Source organism: Pelophylax lessonae (assembly GCF_965119305.1).
Source record: "Pelophylax lessonae genome assembly, chromosome: 7".
Lineage (NCBI taxonomy): Eukaryota > Metazoa > Chordata > Amphibia > Anura > Ranidae > Pelophylax > Pelophylax lessonae.
The window spans coordinates 123323221-123344567 of NC_138774.1; the positions used below are offsets into that span (position 1 = coordinate 123323221).

The 21347-nt window shown below is 44.1% G+C and overlaps 1 protein-coding gene across 2 annotated transcripts in view; it reads left to right on the top strand.

The window, feature by feature from the left end:
* The window catches only part of FHL1 (four and a half LIM domains 1), a 160762-nt gene extending 141663 nt beyond the window's left edge, over nt 1-19099 (top strand). For both annotated transcript variants that reach the window (XM_082264546.1, XM_082264545.1), the window contains exons 5-6: nt 1179-1365; nt 18873-19099. In XM_082264546.1, coding sequence (XP_082120672.1) covers nt 1179-1365; nt 18873-19027 — 342 coding nt within the window. In that variant the 3' untranslated portion in view covers nt 19028-19099. The remainder of the gene's footprint in view (nt 1-1178; nt 1366-18872) is intronic.
* Nucleotides 19100-21347: the final 2248 nt, after the last annotated feature.

Sequence of the window (21347 nt, forward strand, 5' to 3'; positions counted from 1 at the left end):
ATTTTAGTCTTCTGCAAGTGTTTTAGTTTTAGTCGTATTTAGTTGACTAAAACTCCAGTATATTTTAGTCGACTAAAACGCCCTACATTTTAGTCGACTAAAACTCATTTTAGTCATCTATAATCAAATGGGTGTAGTTCAATTGTAATTTGTAATGCATTATTTAAGCATTTCTCTACAATTTCCAAACTCATTATATACTACTGCTGGTCCTGGAGTGAAAAATCTAATATGTTATTATTTATGCTTTGAGCATGCACCAGTGTTAATTTTTGGCAGCAAATTTTGATTTAGTTTTAGTTATAGTCTTTTGACTAAAATGCCATTTTAGTTTTAGTCGTATTTTAGTCTTAAGACTAAAATGCCATTTTAGTTTTAGTCGTATTTTAGTCACCTGAATTGTGTTAGTCGACGAAAACGTTTTAGTCGGTTTTAGTCGACGAAATTAACACTGGTGTACAGATAAAGCAATCTTGCTTTCAGTCACTGTCCTGGAACAAGTAATCAAACTACACAATACTGAAATCCCATAGATCATTTTGGAAAACATTTTTTTTTTCATTTCTGCAATATTCTTCATAAATTTAGGCCAATATGTATTCTGATAACATCCCAATAAGCATATATTGATTGGTTTACACAAAAGTGATAGCATTTACAAAAAATATTGTGTGCATATCCATACTGGATTTTTATTTTCTATACTAGTAATGGCAGCGATCAGCAAATTATAGAGGGACTGCAATATTGTGGCAGGCAATCGTACACCGATTGACACTTAGTGGGGAACTAGTGACACAAACACAGTGATCAGTGCTAAAAATATGCACAGTCACTGCATTTATGACACTGACACCCCCCCCCCCCCCGTTCCGACGATCAGTGGTTGGCACTCACTGATTGGCTTCTGCTGTGACAAATCACTGCAGAAGCAGCATGTCTCCCACCAGGAAGTGCAGAATCATGTGTGTGTGTGTGTGTGTGTGTGTGTGTGTGTGTATATATATATATATATATATATATGTCTATAGAATTCTGACTAGAACAGCCACCCTGTAGTAGTAAATCTGCTATGGACTGTTAAAGGGGAACCAACCTTAAATTAGTACAACACCTAATGTAAAGAAATATGTATAGGAAACTTTGATTTTGTGACAATGTGTTAACATGTTCTGCAGCCAATCACTACTGGAGGGATAACATATCAGGACCAGCCTTGGCACGGCGACTGCTTTGTGTGTGAAACCTGCCATAAGAAGTTAGCTGGCCAGCGCTTCACTGCTGTTGAGGATCAATACTATTGTGTGGACTGCTACAAGACCTTTGTAGCGAAGAAGTGTTCTGGATGTAACAACCCAATCACAGGTATACATATTAATGTTTTTATTTTTGAAAGTTTTGTTATTTATAGGAATGAGACAGTAAAACTTGTAGGGTTAGGGTATGAGCTTAGTAGACATTTTATGGAATTGGTGGATATTGAATATAAATTTAAAAAGTACTTTGCATCTCTGGTATAAAATTATATTCACTTTTTAAAAAAGGATACTGCCTGGTCCTACTAATTTCTTGTATAAGTAAATGAGAAAATCATCAAAAAGTGAATTTATTTCGGTAATTCATTTTAAAAAGTGAAACTCCTAAAAAATGTTTTATAGATGCGTTACACACAGTGATATTTAAAGCATTTCTTTTAATTTTGATGATTATGGCTTACAGCTAGTGAAAACACATAATCCAATATCTCATAAAATCAGAATGTTACATAAGGTCAATAAAAAAAGGATTTTTAAAACAGAAAAGTTGGCTTACCAAAAAGTATGTCCATGGCTTCCCAAATCATCACAGACTGTGGAAAATTTTGCATTTCATTTGGAAATCAAGGTCCCAGAGTCTGGAGGAAGAGTGGAGAGGCACAGAATCCAAGTTGCGTGAGGTCCAGTGTGAAGTTTCCACATTCAGTGATGATTTGGGGAGCCATGCCTTCTGCTGGTGGTCCACTGTGTTTTATCAAGTCCAAAGTCAAGCCGTCCTCTACCAGGGAAATCTAGAGCACTTTATGCTTCCCTCTGGTGACCATCTTTATGAAGATGCTGATTTGATTTTCCAGCAGGAGGTGGCACCTGCCCACACTGCCAAAGTACCAATACCTGGTTTAATGGTCATGGTATCACTGTGCTTGATTGGCCAGCAAACTCAGCTGACCTAAACCCCATAGAGAATCTGTGGGGTATTGTCAAGAGGAGGATGAGAGACACCAGATTTAACAATGCAGATGAGCTGAAAGCCACTATCAAAGAAAGCTGGGCTTCTATAACACATCAGCAGCACAACAGGCTGAGTGTCTCCATGCCACGCGGCATTGATGCAGTAATTCATGCAAAAGGAGCCCCAACCAAGTATTTAGTGCATAATATACTGTACATGGACATATTTTTCAGGATTCGGTAATAATATATATATATATATATTTTTTAGTAATCTAATTTTCTGAGATACTGAATATTGGGTTTTCACTAGCTGTAAGCCATAGTCCTCAAAATTAAAAGAAAAATGCTTTAAATATGAGTTTCACTTTTTAAATTGAATTACTGAAATTCTATTTTTTTTTTAGATGCACCTGTAGTTTCTGGAGCTGTGATATCTGATTAGCTTGAGACTACATAGAAAAAAAAATAGACATTTTGACTTGCCTGCAAATTCCATGGGTACACAGTACAGGGCACAGGCTAGATAGTCAGACTAGAGATGGGCTCAGGTGTTTGGTATCCTAGTCCCAACCCATCTGCCCAATCCTGCTAGGAAGCCGACACTGCTAATCACAGGCAGTGAGGTATTTCCTGGTCCGCAGCTGCACAGACCGGGAAATGTCTTAATACCTGGGATTAGCAGTATGCAGCGTCAGCTTCCTGGTGGATTGGGACTAGGATTCAGAATACACCTGAACCCATCTCTATCTTAGACCAGTGGTCTCTAAACTGCTGTTCAGGGGTCAGATGTGGCCCTTTGCTTGCTTTTATCTGGCCCCTGGGGCACCATTTCATTCTTGAACACCAATGATGGGGCATGATTCCTCCCAATGACACAAACAATGGGGCACAGTTCCTCTCACTGACACCAATGATGGGGGATTGTTTAATCCCACTGATGCTGGGACATTTTGTACTTATGTTAGCCTCAGTCCGGCCCCTGTAAAGTCTGAAGGACAGAAAACTGTCCCTTTGTTTAGAGACCTCTGTCATAGACCCTGGGTTCTATGCTGCTACCTTCAGGTGATTGGACATTGGAAAAAGTTTTGGTGGGTATGCCCCCCTAGTTTTTAACCCCCACCCCACTTCCTGAGTCCTGTGTTCTTTAGCTGGCGTACAGTAACAGAATTGGAGGCCTGGGTGGCCTCTCCTGTACTCCCAAGATATGGAATTTACAGGGAAGTCAAAATTCCTATCATCTTAATCATACAGTACAGGACACAGGCTAGATATTCACCCGGGGCATCCAAAGCAATGAACTAGATGGGGTGGACAACAAGTCAAAGAACAGTGCCAACAGGCCCAACAAACAAACACATGTGAAAGACCCAACTCGGACTGCAGTTGAAACAACCTCGTGGCTTAAGGCTGCATCCACAGAAGCCTAGAAGTAAACTGGTAAAAACTTGAGAAAGTATGAACCACAAACCAGATAATGACCTTGCAAAGCTGGGCAATAGATGTGTAATGTAAGAAAGCCTAACAAACCCCCAACAGTTCTGATGGCGTGAGCAAATAAAGGTACTGAAGGCTAGATGATCTTTGAGAGCATTGGTTATCTTATCCACCTATCAATTGTGAATGTATTAACAGTTTGTCTCTTAGGAGATCCTGTTGGCAATGCAAAAAGAGAGAATCTCTTTTTCAGATAGAGGCTGTAGCTGGCAGACACTGACAGCTCTAACCATGTCCAGCAATTTCTTTGCGGTGCTTTAGAGCAGGGCACAGGGCCGAGATTGCCTTGGATAAGAAAGGATGGTCATGCTCCACTTTATCTTTATAAAGAAGAAAGGTCCTTCTAGGAGAGAGCCATAGGATGCTGTAATAGGGTTTATCTATGAGACACCTTGAATAAAGGCTCTACCAAGGGAAGCCAAAGATTTATGAAATAGAATGAATAAGTCTGAAACCTGCCATTTAACAGTACTTAAGGACAAATACTGCTTAAGTCCTGATCACGTTCCTGACCAGACAAAAAATGATTTCCAGCTATGGTAGTAAATGTTATACTAAGTGACTTTTCTTGCACTTAGGTAGCTGAGACAGAGTCAGAGATAACCCTCATCCTTCAAGACCTGGGTTTCAAGAGCCATGCCATTAAAGCCAGTTCCTGAGGAGCGGAGGCCTTGAAACATCAGGTCTAGCCTCTTTAGGGAGGCCAGGGTTTTTATTCCAGAGCTTTCAGTAGGCCAATTGTCCACTCCCAGAATGTGAACAGCAGAGATTGGACAATGGTTTTCTGCCCCCAGGAGAGAATCAGACTTAAAGCCTAGTACATACCGGCCGAATGTCGGGCTGCATTGGCTGGTTCAATAGAAACTGGCTGGCATTCGGTCTGTGTGTATGGCAGCTGGCTCGGTTGGCTTCTAAGGGTCATAACCGAAAATGTTCTGCTGACTTGGCTCCCAGGAGGTGCTCTGTCCCCCTGTCAAAACACAATGGCACAGCAGGGCGGATCGCTGTACTAACATCGGATTATTAGTATAGCGGCTCCGACCTGAGCTGTCAGTTATTTTTTTCCGTTCAACCTGCTGTAGTGTGTACAAGGCTTTGTTTAAAGCTGCCCAAGTCTTGGTACACCCTTGATGGATAATATAAGCCACTGTTGTAGTTTAGTTACATCCTGACCGAATTTCCCTGAAGCAGGAGCGTCCAGCACCACAGCTCGTTTTATTGCTGTGAGTTCCAGAATGTTGGGGACCAGGTTCCTTGAACTGTGAGAAAAGAACACTCCTTTGCCTGCGAGGCTATCATTTGTTGTCACCACATAAAAAAAGTTGTTCACCAAGTAAATAGATTTCAAACATGTCACGCTTTAAAATTGTGCACGGCTGTGGAATGGCAACTAAATACGGTACAGTAAATTATCCATGGGTAACATTTTAAAATCCTTTACAGGTTACACAGGAGGCCTGGTACTAGAATTATTGCTCTCACTGATATTTGCAGTGATACCTTTATGTGTGCAATTGCATTTGCGCTAGAGTGCTTAAACTTTTTTTTTTTTTTGCACTGTACCTTTTTATTTTTTTTGGTCAACTTTATTGCTGTCAAAAGGATGGGTAGACCTTGTTATAGCATGGGCCATGACCAGTCCTCTTTTTGGAGAGCTCTGGGGTCTATTAGACTCTATATCTCTTCTCTGGCCTCCAAAGTATTTGATCAGACACTTTCACAAGCCAATAACAGTTTGTTTACAACAAACCAAAATTGATTAAATCCTTCTTGTTTCCAGTTTTTGACATGATGCCGTGGGAGGAACATCATTTCCTCCCCCTGTAGCTGGGGAAGCTGATGCCACCGACTTAGTCACATACCTGTTGGGCTCCCGGATCGGATGGGAGCCCCCTTCTGCTACTTTTAAGTGCCGGTTCACATTGGTGCAATGCGGGCACCCTGCAAATCCACTGTGATTTGATTCTGGTGCAGACCAAAAAAAAAGGGTCCTGCGCAACTTTGGTCCGAATGCTATGCAAATTCATCCATGCAATCTATATGGCTGAATTTGCATCGTGTGTGATTTGCATAGCAGTGCGGTGTGAATCACATTGAATGTCTCACATCGCATTTGTGTGAACCAGCACTAAAAGTGATTCAGTGGCTTGGATTATTTTTACATTGTACAGATGCGCTTGCTCTAAAAAGAGACAGTTGCATAGTAGTTTGTAAAAGACAATAGTGCATCCAGTTCAACCTAGGGTGCTTCTGTTAGGGAGATCAACCCTCAGTGGTGAAAGAGAAGGGGGGGGGGGGGTTGTTGATGGGCTTCCATGGTCATGCAGAGGGTGCCACGCTGACACTGGGGAAGCTCCTCTGGAAAGTAGAAGCGACTCCAACTGATAGAGGCGCCTTCTCCCTTTCTTGCCTTAAGTGCAGCATGCACAACCTTTATTGGCACACCGAGAATAAAAAAACCTACAGGATAAACAAATAACCAGGCATGAAACCACATCGCTCGGGGTACATTCCTGACCTTGTGGCTCTGTCTTCTTCAGCTGTCCGGGAGGTGGGGGAGCCCTGGGAGCCCAGCCAGGGACAATACTTCTGTCCGAGGCTGGGCTCCCCAATCCATCACCTCCCCTTGCTGCTGGACGGCCGAGGAAGACGGAGCCACAGGGTCAGGAATGGACCTGAGTGGTGATGTTACATGCCTGATTATTCGTTTATCCTGAAAGTTTTTTTTATTCTCCGTGTGCCAATAAAGCTAGTACATGCTGCACTTAGAGGCGCCTTCTCCCTTTCTTGCCAGTTCAACCTGTGTAGGTGTGTGTCACGATTATCATTTCCCATATCTTTGTAGATTGTGTTTTTTTTTTTACCACTAATGGACCAGGCCTATTTCTGACACTTGTTGTTTACAAGTTAAAAATCAGTATTTTTTGCTAGAAAATTACTTGGTGAACGAAGGAGAAAAAAATATAGATAATGTTTGGGGGGTTCTGACGGACACAGCTCCATGTCTTCTAGACCATTGCTTTATACTGCTCTCTCTAGCCAGTAGGACTAGGCAGAAACCTTATTGGTTACACCCCTGAGGCAGTCCCAGAGGGTATAACATCACTTCCTGCTATAGGACTTCAGTTTTTTCTGCCTAGTCAGGAGTAAGGACCTGGCTCTGTGCTGGGATCTTCGGTCCTGGCATTTTTCTTTTTTTAAATGGAATTTTTTACTTTTTCTTGATTGCATTTCACACAGGAACAAAGATAATAAACAGCCAGACTGGGCAACGCACTGGATATCCTAGATCCTTATGATCTTCCCAGTCTGGCCTGCAAGCGTGGCCCAACTAATAGCTCTGCACTAGGTTGGCCGCATCATAGCCCTACTGGACGGGGGCTGGCCGGCGAGAAAAACACCTCGCGAGGTTGCATAGCCCTGGTCGTGACAGCAGTCACAATCAGAGTCGCAGCGTACCTCAGGCCACAGCACTCTCATTCCAAGATGATGCTGTGGACTGCTGGAGTAGCGCCCGCCTGGTGCTGAGAGTAGTGTGTGAGTCTGAGGGTATACGATCCTTCCTCTGCTATATACAGCGCCGTGGGTGTGTGGATTCATGTGGTGCTCCAGTGGGGCCCCCCGTTTTTTGCAAAAAAAAAAAAATTCTCGTTTGTGCGGATCTGCTTTACCCCTTGTTGGCAATAGAGCCTCTGGAGCATGTATCACCACCTGCCCCACTCCTGGAAGCTGCGGGACCCCTCTGGGTCTCAGTTTGCCCTGGTGGCCATGACAGCAGCCCTGCAGTCACTTGTATCCAAAGTAGATATGACCCCTGCAAAAGGAGGCCTAGTACAAAGCGCCCCCCGTCTTCACCTGTATCCTCTGCCTTCTCAGAATCCGAGGTCGATTTGGCCACTGCGGATAGGAGTCAGCCCATTGGGTCTGTGTCCACGCACGCTGAGTGCTCTAATAGTGAGGATGAGTTTACTTCCGCAGCTGCCCATAAAAAAGCGCTGGTGGAGGCCCTAATTGTCAGTCCGAGAAACTTTAAAGCTGGAAGACTGAGCGGATGCAGAGTCGGCGACGCTGGTGCAAGTTGGCACCCTCAAATCTTCCAAGGTGACTAAGGTGTTCCCCTTTCCTGCCTATTTTGATGAGATTGTCACTAGTCAGTGGGATTCCCCGAAAAGCATGGTTGGAATACTCCAGGAGATGAATATCCCTTTGAGGAGTCTCTTCTGAAGAAACGGACACGTCCACCGTTGGGGGACTCTCAGGTTTCCAGACTAAATAAGGCCACACTGTTGCCGGTGGAGGATTCTCTATTCTTTAAGGATCCCATGGACAAGAGAGCTGAGGCTCTGGTCCGTTACATTTTCACTGTGGCTGATTCAATTTTGAGACCAGTGTTTGCTATCACCAGACCTTAACAGAATGGGCAAAGATTTTACGCCATGATCTGGAGGAGAGTCAACACCCTCCTGAGCTGGTGGATCATCAGTTGATCCAGGGGTTACAGCCCATTTGTGATGCATCTTTGGATGCGGCCCCCTTGGCCGGCAGGATATCTCTGACGGTGGTGATTCTTTGCCACATGATATGGATAAAGTACTGGTTGGCTGACCAGGCTTCTAAAAAAGGTGCTACCCCCTAGGCGTTCGTTGTTCGGGGCCTCTATGGAGATTATTAAGGGTCTTACGGGAGGCAAGATTACATAACTTTGTGCAGGTAGCTAGGGGCAAGGAACCTCATTGTAAACGTGGCCCTTTCGTCCATCTGGCTCACAGGAAAAGGGTTTGAGATCCACCCGTAACTTTGAGGGAGGCTCCAAGAGACCCTGGAATGGTAAGTCCAAAGTGGGCACTTCTGGTTCTGCAGACAAGCCTTCACCAGTCTGCAGGGGTGCCCTCACTCACATCTGGGGTGGGGGGGACGTCTTTGCCTTTTTCCGGATTCGTTGACCTTGCTCATTCAGGACAGATGGATCCACGAGTTGATTTGGTTCGGTTACAAGATCGAGTTTCGGTCCTAGCCTCCGGCAAGGTCCTTTCCATCCAACTTTATGCCTGTCTCACGAATGGCTACAGGGCAGTGCAGGGGACCTGTTGGCACAAACGGTTATTGTGCCAGTTCGAGTTGGAAAGTTTTCAAGGATTTTATTCAAATCTGTTTACAGCTCCCAGGAAAGAAGGCAAGGTTCGTCTGATCTTGGATCTCAAGGCTCTGAACCACTTTGTGCAGGTTCAGAACTTCCGGATGAAGTACATCTGCACGGTAATAGCTTTCTTTCATCAAGGGGATCTTTTGGCTTCGATCGATCTCAAGGACGCTTACCTTCATATTCCAACACTTGTTGGGCATCAGAGTTTTCTTTGTTTGGCTGTGGGCAAGGAGCACTCTCAATTCATGGCGTTACCTTTTGGTCTCGCCTCAGCTTCTCGAATGTTCACAAAGGTTTTGGCCCCAGTTCTGGCCTTGCGACAGCAGAAGGGGATCGCGGTACTGGGTTACCTGGACAATCTGTTTGCGTGTGTAGTCTTCCTTGGCTCTAGAAGCCGACCTGACAATACTGTGCGAACGCTACAGGAGTATGGATGGACACTAAATTTTCTGAAATCGGCACTGACTTCATCCACCAAGCTGGATGACTTTGGTCTGACGCTGGACTCAGCGAAACATCTGAATCTACAGCATGTGGTTCGGCTCCTGTTGTCCAACCATCGGATGCTGCTAAGGACTTGCATGCAAGTGCTGGGTCTGATGGTTTTTACCTTCAAGGCCGTTCCGCTTGCAGAGTTTCATACCAGACCTCTGCAAAGGGAGATTCTGAACAAATGGAAAAAGGATTAGTTGTCTTTGGACAATTTGATCCTGTTGAGTCGGGGTTCGAGGGGAGTCTCTCTGCTTAGGGTGGCACCGCTCCACGGCCCTTCAGCTAGGAAAAGCCTTTCTTTCCCTGTATTAGACTGTGTTCACCATGGATGCCAGTCTGTCCAGACTCGAAAGGAGTCCAGGCTGCCGCTCAACATCCTGAAAATTCAGGCGATCAGACCTTGTCTGTTTCAATAGACGGATCATCTGCAGGATGCCTTGTGAGGATACAAATTGGGCAACTAAGGGGGCACGAAGAGTGCCCTGGCAGCCCGGGAAGTGGCTGGTATCTTGAGGTGGGCAGAACTATATGTTCCGCCCCTCTGCTGTGCACATTCTGGGGGTAGAGAATTGGCAAGCGGACTATCTCAGTCGGCAGACATTTGATTCAGGAGAATGGTCACTTCAGCCGGAACAGTTTTATCAACTGTGCTTTGGGGGACCCCCTATGTAGACCTGCTGGACTCGTCTCAATAGGAAGGGGCAGAGGTTTGTGTCAAGGTCTTGGGGATCCTCTGGCAGATGCCCTGGTAACCCCCCCCCCCCCCGGGATCAGTATCAGCTGATTTATACCTTTCCTCCAATACAACTTCTGTCAAGACTGCTACACAGAATCGAGGTAGAAGGGATTCCAGTCGTTCTGGTGGACCCAGACTGGCAGTCTTGAGGCGCAGGTCTTATAGCTAGTAGCAGACATCTCAGGGACCAATCTTCCATTGAAAGACAGAGGGGCTGTTGGAGTCGGTGATTCCTTCACTGTTGAAGGCTAGGCAATCTACCTCCAGGAAGGTTTGAGTTTGGAAGGCGTACATTACTTAGTGCGAGTCTCGGGGGGGGGGGTTTCTCCCCATTCCTTTTCTGTGTCTCTCGCCTGTCGGAGTTTCTACAACTAGGTGTAGATCAACGTTTGGCTCTGGGCACTATCAAAGGCCAGATTTCCGCTTTGGCCATATTTTTTTTAATAGCCATTGGCGGCAAAGTCCTTGGTTCACACTTTTGTGCACCGGAGTTCACCATCTTGAGATGCCTGGTGCCTTCGTGGAACCTCAATTTAGCACCGTCAGTGCTTCAAAAGCCTCCCTTTTTGAAAATATTTGAGAGCTGCCTCTGCTCACTCTGTAGCAGAAGGTTGTCTTCTTAGTCAATATTACTTCGGCATGTAAGGTGTCGGAGTTGGCTGTGTTATCCTGTCGGTCACATTGTCCCTATGAAGCACCGAGTAAAGTGGTGTTGCGACCCTGTTCCTAAGGTTGTCTTGGTAATTAGTTGGAATCAAGATATTGTGTTCCAATCCTCGTCCATCAGAACCTTAGAGAAAAGGATTTTACGGTAAGACAAAAATCCAGTTCTCTTTCATTCACTGACAGATACACAGCTCCATGTCTTCTAGACCAAGAAGTATCAATATGAGGGGTGGGAAAACCACAGCAATACGTAGAATTCCCAACAAGGCTTAAACATAGCCAACCAGATAAAAACAGGAGCTCAACTAGTAAGAACTGAAGCTCACCACCAGGAAAAAAAAAATGACACCCTCAAAAAGCAGAAGCCTCTGCAACTGCAGCATCTGAAGATGCCAGTACATCCACCTTCTAAAACTTTGTGACTGTGTATAGATTACCACGTAGCCACCTTGCACACCTGAACCCTTGATGACGGAGGCACCAAACGCTCTCGTAGAATGTGCTTTAACAGGGAAAGGAGGAATCTGCTCCACTTGGACCTCGTAAAGGGCAGGCCGCATCTGCTGCGACCATTTCCATCTGTAAGAACAAAGAATCAGATTTCCAAATAGGTTCAGTCACCGCCAGGTACACCTGAATTGCCCTGACTACATCCAAGGAAGTAAAGCAATTTCTTTAGGATGTTTAGGCTTAGGACATAAAAAAAATCCAATTTTTTTTTTTTTAAGCAGAGACCCTAGAGAATAAAATGGAGATTGTTGCAATACTTTGCAAGACCGCTGCGCAAATATGGTGTAAACACAATTTTTGTGGAAAAAAAAATACACTTTTTTGAATAAATAAGAAAACCGTAAGTTTTTTTTTTTTCTCTAACGTGAAAGAGAAAATTATGCCGAGTAAATTGATACCAAACATATCATGCTTCAAAATTGTGCACACTCGTGGAATGGCGACAAACATTGGTACTTTAAAATCTCCATAGGTGATGCTTTAAAAACTTCTACAGGTTACCAGTTTAGAGTTACAATTCTAAAGCTAGAATTATTGCTTTTGCTCGAACGATCGTGGCAACACGTGTGGTTTGAGAACAGTTTACATATGTGGGCGCGACTTGAGTATGCATTCGCTTCTGCATGTGAGCTCAGAGGCACTTTACATTTTTTTTTTCACTTTTTATTTTTACACTGTCCCTTTAAAAACTGGATTTTTGTCTTACTGTAAAATCCTTTTCTCTGGGGTTCATCAATGGACACAACATATCTTCATTTGACAGATGGGTTATGCTGCGCTTTCTAGGAGTAGGACACTAGGCAGAAAAGGGTTAACAAGGCTTAACTATATGCCTATAAGGCAATCCCAGGTGGTATATAATACACTCCCACTTCCTGCTCTAGGATCTCAGTTTTGTAACAAGCAGTGTCAGAAGAATACCTGACCCAAACTCCACATAGGGGGTGGGTGCTGTGTAAGACAAAAATCCAGTTTTCTCTTTCGTTCATTGATGGACCGGTTACCGCTTCATATCTTTATTTGACAGATGGGATGTCCCAAAGCAGTATCAGCATGAGGGATGGGGAAAAAAAAACAAAAACACAGCAATAAACAAAATATCCCCCAAAAACTTAGCCAACCAGGAACTGGATGGAGCTCACCTACCAGAAAAAAAAAAACCTGCAAGAGGCAGGAGTCTCTGCCACAGCAGCCTGCAAAACTTTGCAGCCAAAGGCAGCATCTGCAGATGCAAAAATATCCACCTTGTAGACCTCGGTGAATGTGTGTGTACAGACGTCAAGGTGGTCGCTTTGCAAACCTGGACCACTGACGCAAGGCCCAGGAGCACCAAGCACCCTCATGGAATGCTCCTTAAAACGGAGTTCCACCCAAAAGTGGAACTTCCGCTTTAGGTATTCTAACCCCCTGACATGCCACATTTGGCATGTCATTTTTTTGGGGGGGGAGCGGGTACCTAGTTTTGACAGGTACCCGCTCCCACCTCCACTCGGAGCGCCGCAGCGCCCTGAGCAGAAGTTCTCCTCTCCCCCCTCCCTCCCTGCAATCTTCTGGGACATGTCAGAGGTCTTGCCGGCCAATCAAGACGCACAGCGCGACTTGCGCATGCGCACTGGGTACCCGGCTGTGAAGCCGCAAACTGTCACAGCCGGGTGCCCACAGCAGTGATGCCGAGGGAGAGGATCGAGGCTTCGGGCGGCCGCATCGCTGGACCGTTGGACAGGTGAGTGAAATGGCTGGAACTCCGCTTTAACAGGGAAAGGAGGAACCTGGCCCTTAATTGATTAGGCCTGCACCACCGTTTGCCTGATCCATGTGGTAATGGTCGCAGCAGATGCAGCTTGCCCCCTTACGAGGACTATCCGTAAGAATAAACAAGGAATCCGTTCTGAATAGTCGCCATTAAGTACACCCTGATGACCCGGACCACATCCAAAGAATGCAAAGCAACCTCTTTTGGGTGCTTTTTTTTTTTTAGGACATAACAAAGGCAACACAACCTCATAGAAGTGGGAACCCCAAAACGACCTACAGGGATGAAGCACCACTTTGTCCCTGTGAACCACCAGGTAGGGCGACCGACAAGACAACGCAGCCAGCTCAGAGACCCTGCATGCAGAAGTGATAGCCACTTTCTGTGTTAAGGTAAGCAGAGTAATTTCACAAATGTTTTCAAAAGGCGGTCTTTGAAGAACTGACAGTATCAGATTAAAATCTCACAGAGGCACCAGGGAACGTACCAGCGGGGCCAGATGGCGAACTTCCTGCACAAAGGTGTGAACCAAGGAATTTGTGGCCAACGGTTTTTGGGAAAAAATCACCAAGGCTGAAATCTGGAACTGCTCCCAGAAGGCCTTGAAGCTGATCCGAGGATAGACGCAGATTGGAAGGGAAGAACCTTGCCGGGGGCAAGGAATGAAACTTGATCTTCTAACTGGACCGAATCAACTCGAGTACCCCATTTGTCTTGGATGAACGAGGTCCATGGATCCAGAAAGAAATTAGGACATCCCCCAACCCCTTGCACGGGTGAGGGCGTTCTATCAGGCAGAGAAGAGCTTATCCATGAGACCAGAGAAGCCCAACTTTGACTTACCACCCCAGGGTCTCTTGGAACCCCCTGTGAAGGGGCAGGAGGATTTAGAACCCTTGTTCCACAACCCTGCAGGACAAAAGGGCCGCTTGTGAGCTGAAAAGACAGGGCCACGTTTGCGGCGAGGCTATTTTTGTTTACCTGCGGAAATGGGGTGTTCTTGCCCCCCATTAAACCATTTATGATCTCCCTAATAGAGGCTCCGTACAAGCGAACCCCCAAAAAAGACTTTTTGGAGGCCTGGTCCGCATTTTCATTTCAACCAGATCATGCGGCGCAAGGTCACCGCTGACACCAACACCCTGCAGGCTAACGGGGGTGCATCGAGGGAGGTATCACAAATATAATGCAACCCCTGTATTAGCTGATCCACCAGCTCCGCCATTTCATGAGGGTGTTGACTCTCTCAAATCCTGTCAAGGTTATGGAAAACACTGGCCTCAGAATTCAGCCTTCCTAGCTGCAGGGTCCTTAATTGACAGAGCCTCCCTTTACCAGTAATAAGAAGAATAAGCCTAGAAACCACTGCAGGTGGCACTGTCAATTTCTATAGGATACCTCCTGGCGAAACGCTTAGGTATCCCAGCCATGTGTTTTGAGGACCCCCACTGGCAGGCAACAATCTTGATTAACAGGCAGGAAAGGAGAACACCTTAGTCACTCTGAATGGCCTGCAGGTGCCAAATTGCACCGGTACGGCCGACGAAGCATCCATCATTTTTTTTTTAAAGTTTCCCACACTGATACAATCAATGCCTCTACAAGCGCTTTTTCTTGCACAGAAGTGGTGGAAGAGGAATCATCCTCACTATCAGAGTACTCTGGCCACACAGTGTGATCCTATCCCCCTTTCAGTTACAGCTCACCTCACCAAGGTGACCGCTTCCCCATGAAGGAGGAATAAATCACTTTAGGCATCCCAAGGAAGCACAGAGGGGAGCCGAGGCAGGTGGAACCCCGCTAGTGAAGGGGGGGGGGGGAACCATGGGCTGGAAGGGCACCTTAGAGACCCATCGACCCTGGGAGGGCCCCACATCCACCCCAAATTGGCAGAGGGGGGGGAAGCACTACTCACCATACCTGTGGAACTGGGCAAGAGTCACTCTGGGCAGGTCACCTCCCAATTTCAGAACAGGGGGTGCTGCGTCCTCACGAGGTGTTCCACTCCCAAGTCAGTCCCTCCAGTGGGACGTGACGGCTGACCTAGTGCGGAGCTAAGGCCTGCACGCACTCGCTGGCCAGACTGGGACAACCATAAGGATCTAGGGCAGGGATTCTCAAACTACGGCCCTCCAGTTGTTCAGGAACTACAATTCCCATTATGCCTAGACATGTATGTGAATGTCAGAGTTTAAAAAAGGCCTCATGGGATGTGTAGTTCTGCAACAGCTGTAGGGCCATAGTTTGAGAATCCCTGATCTAGGGTATCCAGTGCATCACCCAGTCTGGCAGTTGATTGTAGTTCTCACAGGAACAAAACTTTACTGTAGAAGAGAAAACAAAAAGGAAAAAAAGTTCAGTTTAAATATATATACATACCAGCACCAGAGATCCCAGCAAGGAGCTAGGTCCTTACTCCTGACTAGACAGAAAAAAAAAACGGGGATCTTAGAGCAGGAAGTGGGAGTATAGCACCTGGGACTGCCCTATAGGTGTAGTTAAGCTTTGTTAACCCTTTTCCATCTAGTGTCCTACTCCTAGGAAAAGCAGCAAAACCCATCTTTCAAATGAAGATACGAAGTGGTGTGTGTAGCTAAACAAAAAAGAAAAATATTTTTTTGATCACTCAAAAAAACTTGATTATTCATATTAGAAAGAATGTAAACATCCCTTGTAATAGAAATAAGGAGGACAGGGTCCGCTTTAATGTGAGATCTGGCGTCAAAAACACCTCAGATCTCACATCTACACTTTGGCCTCATCCACACTGGACATTTTTATAGCAGCTGTTTTTGGTGTCAATTTTTTTTTTCTACAGCCAGAAAACTCCCCAGCATGTTATCCTTGGTGTCCATGCATACATAGGCTGTTATCAGCAGCTTTTGGCAGGGGGAGTCTCTGGCTGTAAAAAAAAAAAAACAAAACGAAAACTAGTGGGTTTTGAGCGTCGTTTTTCAGCTGTAAAAACGCTCCAACGCCGATAAATGCTGCTCAACGCCAAAAAAACACTGCAACTGGCATTCTTTGACGTTTTTTGCCCATTGCTTTTTTTTTAAGCCTGGGTTCTGTTTCGAGGTTTCGTTCATGAAACATAGCCTGGGTTCACACTGGTGCATGCTGAACAGCTCATGTGATTTGCATGTCAAATTGGAGCCTATTGCCGGCAACGGTTTACACTGAGGGCGGGTTTGAAATCATTCAGCTGAATGCGCACAATTTCAAACTTGCAAGTCAGTGCAGCTTCGGGGGCGATTTGACAGACATCTGTACAGGTTCATGCACAGATGTCTATTGAAATCGCCCCAAAGTCACCAAAAGTAGTGAAGAAACTACTTTTGGGAATCGGTGCGGATTGACAAAGTCAGGGTTGCACCAATTCGGACAGTGACGTTGCCGACAATAGGCTCCGATTTGGCATGTCAAATCTGCCCGATGTGAACGGGGGCTTATTGTTCCATGAACATCCCCCCAAACAGATTGCAAAATGCAGTGAGCTTGACAGAATCACATTGCATAGGGGTGTACACCCATGCAATGAGATTTTAATGCGGGGAATAAAGAGTCCACATTTGCACCGAAATGTTGTAGGAGCCTTTTTTTCCCCCCGCATCTAAATCTTTTTCGCATAGGTGTGAACACCCATGCGATGCAATTCTGGCAGGCATTACATTATGGGAAAGTGGGAGTTACTAAACTAGAGTGGTGATTTTTAGCTAAAAACGCCAATGCCAAAAAATGCTGCAAAACGCCAATGCCAAAAAATGCTGCAAAACGCCAATGCCAAAAAATGCTGCAAAACGCCAATGCCAAAAAATGCTGCAAAACGCCAATGCCAAAAAATGCTGCAAAACGCCAATGCCAAAAAATGCTGCAAAACGCCAATGCCAAAAAATGCTGCAAAACGCCAATGCCAAAAAATGCTGCAAAACGCCAATGCTAAAAAATGCTGCAAAACGCCAATGCCAAAAAATGCTGCAAAACGCCAATGCCAAAAAATGCTGCAAAACGCCAATGCCAAAAAATGCTGCAAAACGCCAATGCCAAAAAATGCTGCAAAACGCCAATGCCAAAAAATGCTGCAAAACGCCAATGCCAAAAAATGCTGCAAAACACTCACTACAAATTACTGGCTTTTTTTTAATGGCCAGTGTGCATGAGGCCTTAAAAGCAAAGAAGAGTCACTTTTTTTCAGCAAGAAAAAAAAATGGGCCCTCCCTTTAAGGTCATTGGGGGAAAGTGACGTATGATATCGCTTTGGTCCTCCAAGGCAATTGAGTTGAGTGGGGGCCATCTTGCCTCCACTTCATGCCTGGGACACAAAAGGACCGGATCATTTTCCCAGCTACCGACGGCTCAGGTAAGCAGGGGAAAGGACCAGGAAGCAGCGGGAGGGGGGTGGGCCCCTCTTCTGCTGCATGTAAAAGTGATCCTGCAGCGAATCCACCATTGGGACCACTTTAATTTGAAAGAGGACCGCCGTGTAGAAAAATACTGGGGGGTTATGGCAGCTAGCTGCTGCCATAACCCTGGTATTTAACGTCAAAGTAGCTACATAAATACGCGGCGAGCGGTTCTAAATTGGTTAAGATGCACGTCCGAAGAGTCTTTTAAAAATATCAATCGCCCACTGACACCACCAATTGTGGAAGAGAGTGTCACAGTCTTACCCGCCCTGACAGTGAAAAAACCCTGCACAGCTTAAACAGGTTCTCCTTCTGTGGCCACGTGTCCTCTTACACTTCCTACGTCCAATAGAAAATCACGTCTAAAAAGGGATGCAGGGCCCAGCAGCTTTCCTCATTAGAACCCTGCAGGTGCACAGCTGATTTATAATTATGAAACCACTCCTATTAGACTCACTTTCATACATGGATACAAACACACAGGGATTTCTTCAGAATAACAAAAGGAAGGAATCTGCAACAAAGTTTGTTAAAATCCTTGCAATGCACATAGATCACCTGGGGTGAGGGAGAGGGGATGTTTTTTTCCCCCACAAAAGTGTGGAGTTACACTTTAAATTAATTGCCTTCAGTTTCAATAAGACTTCTGAATCACAACAGGCAGAGGGAGGAACAGTCACATCAAATGAGCAGCAGAGCAGGGAATCTGCAGCCAAACTATTTTACTTTTACAGCAGAAAAGATGACACTACATTCGTTTTTAAAACTAAATGTAGATTCTGTTATGTTATTACAAGGTTTGTTGCAGCAACTACATCAAATCAATGTAGGAAAGATGCTCTAAATACAATTTTTGTTTGCTTTGGGGGCTGCATACATGTGTACATACTGTATCATGTTATTTCCAGCAAAAGTAAATTTTACTAGATCAAGAAAAAAAAAACTCAGGTCTCCCACATTCCTTTGTGACTACATATCTGCACACACACACACACACACACACACACACAAAAAAAAAAGGACCTACCCTTTATCATTGTCAATTTTATATCATACTTCACAACCCAATCTTCTACTGATGAGGAAATGAAACCAAACCCCTCAACGTAATGCTTGCATTGTATAGTTAAAGACTATCTCCATATATATTTATTGAAAACAAACAAAATAAAGGATAGCGCAATTAGCATGAAGTACTATTCATTTTGAATGGCACCCCAAACCCCAGATGTGAACCGGTGTAGTGATAAAATAGTGCTAATCTGGTTTTAGGTGTATTGGGGGCCCATTCTGGTGCTGCAATGTAAATACACCACAAAGGTGTGAAGGGGACCTCAAAGAATATGAATACTATCTTTTATTTCACCATTTTTCCAAAATTAGAGTTAGCACGAAGACTCTTTCTCCTAAAAGTGTTCCTGGGTAACTAAAGTTTAATTTTGTTAATAAACTCTTTTCCCTACAGGGTTTGGAAAAGGATCCAACGTTGTGAATTATGAAGGCCATTGTTGGCATGAATACTGTTTCACCTGCAAGAAGTGCTCTCTGAACCTGGCAAACAAACGTTTTGTACGCCAGAACGAGCAGATTTACTGCACCGACTGTGCCAAGAAACTTTAAAGCAGAACATCTACACCGTAACATTTACCGTGGAATGATTACTGTTCAACAGCTATGCTTAATGCATGCCAGACTGCAAACTGCATTTAATTACGATCTAAAAATCAAAATATATAATAAATCCTTCTGCATGTTAGTTAGTATCTATTCAACTTGATTAAACCAAAATAGATGTGTAAACATGATTTTACTTTCAGAATGATATATATATATATGCATGACTTAACTGCATGGAAAAAAATAAGAGTTTAATAGAATATATTCATTGTGTGCACTTCATTTTTGCTGCCCTACATGGCAGCTAGTTGTAAATGACTAATAAGATTTGAACTGAAAATTATGCAACTTTTCATGTTAGGTAAGGCACAAACAAGCAGCTTTTTTTCCCCTGGTTTTCCTCCAGACCTCCTTAAATTTATGTGAGCACATAATTGGTTAAACATGTTCATGACATAATGCCCCCCCCCCCCGGTAGGCATTTATACATAAGGATTTTTGTTAAGCTAAATTCCTTAACAGTCCTAAAAAAAAGAGCCTCTAAGGGACAGTGCATAACTAGGAGTGGGTCCTAAAGCCTAGACCTCATTTGAGGTAGTGGTGCATTTTGTAATGTACCGCTTCTGTAAACTACAAAATGTAAGCATACTAAAAATAAAGAGTATTATTAGAAGTCCATGCATTTCTGATCAACTTGTTTTGTAAGAACAGACTTTTTAGGTGGCTTTAGCACAGTAATTTCAGTTTGAAAATGAGTTGCTGCATTGTATTTAATAAGCGGCTGTGAGTAGACTGCATCTATAACACCACTTTAGCAAACAAAGGATGAATATTTCTTATACAAGAAAAAAAAAATATTTAGCAAGCATGCACCAGCTTTTTTTTTGTTAAACAAATCTCATAACATTACTTACCTGCCGTGTGCTACACAGCTTAAGAAAAAGTGCAGTTACGCTTTTACTCTTACTGAGATATACAATCCTCTATCTCAATATATCCACAAAGAACACTTCCAGATAATTGCAAAAGCTCAGACGTTTATGTGTACACTACATTGATACATACTATAAACACAATTGTATTCAAATGCCTGTTTGAAGCCCCCCCAAAAAAATGTAAGCAAATGAATGGTAGGTCTTAAAGTATCCCGGTCACAGAAATATAGGAGCTGCCATTTAAAAACATAAAATCTTGCTGGGTCAGTAGATTTTGGACTGAAACAAGAATGCAGAGCAAGCAAGTCAGAAAAATGAGAATTTTTCATCTGCATCTTTTCTTGGTAAGTGATTCAAAAATTGTAAGCTTAAGGGGTTATTGTGACTGCTAGGGTACTAGCACTTTCAAAAGAGTTCAGCAATGGCAGCCTCCATGCTTCTTGGCAGGTTTACTTTAAGCATTGCAACATTGCCTAGTGTTACCAATAGATGGTGATGTGCTCAAGTTTTATATAAAGCTGAAATCCAGGAAAAAAGTCCTCCTTGCAGTGGCGTTTCACCTGCGCTGCTAGTGTTAACTGCACATGTCTAGAGGATAAAGTACAACAGTTTCTTTACTCGATATGCTGCTCTGCACTGCTAGACTGGTCCATCTTCTCCGGCAGTCTACAATTCTCTGACATTAGGACTGCTCAGGGCCCGCACTGGACATGTGGAAACTGAGGGACAGTCCAGTGCTGAAGTGCAGAGGATCAGGTAATAAAAAAAAAAAAAAAAAAGTGCTTTTCGCATCCCCTAGACCGAAACGAGCAGTTAACCCCTTGCAGTGTGGGCACTGAAGTTCCAGAGTAGGAATTTAAAAGAACAGATCTCAAGGCTTTGTTTTGATACAAACTAAGGTCAACTTGCGCTAAGGCAACATAACTAAGTTTTTGAACTAGCATGGAGGAAGATGAAAACTAAACAATTGCTGTGCTATTCCTGCAAAATGCCTAATTCACACAGGAAATGTATCTAACTATATTTGATTTTCAATTACCAATATGGCGACCAGGCATAGTTACATGTAAAAAAAAACAAAAAGGTCACTGAATGTAGCATTGAGCAAAATATTCAACATAATAAAATCTGGATTAAAAAAAAATAAAAGTTGTCGTGTTGTTTTATAGGAAACAGAGAAGTTTTTTCAATAATGAAGCTTAATAAATTGAAGATAAGTGTGGAAAGGAATGGGTCAATGGAATGCATAGCAAATCTTGTCTATCACTAAAAGTAAAAAGATGGGCGTAAAAAGTGCTAACCTGTGGGAATCGACTCATTCTAAGCAGCGTAAGATTAGCTATAGTACGCCATTGGAAAGATCATACAGCTACTTCTATCCACAAAGT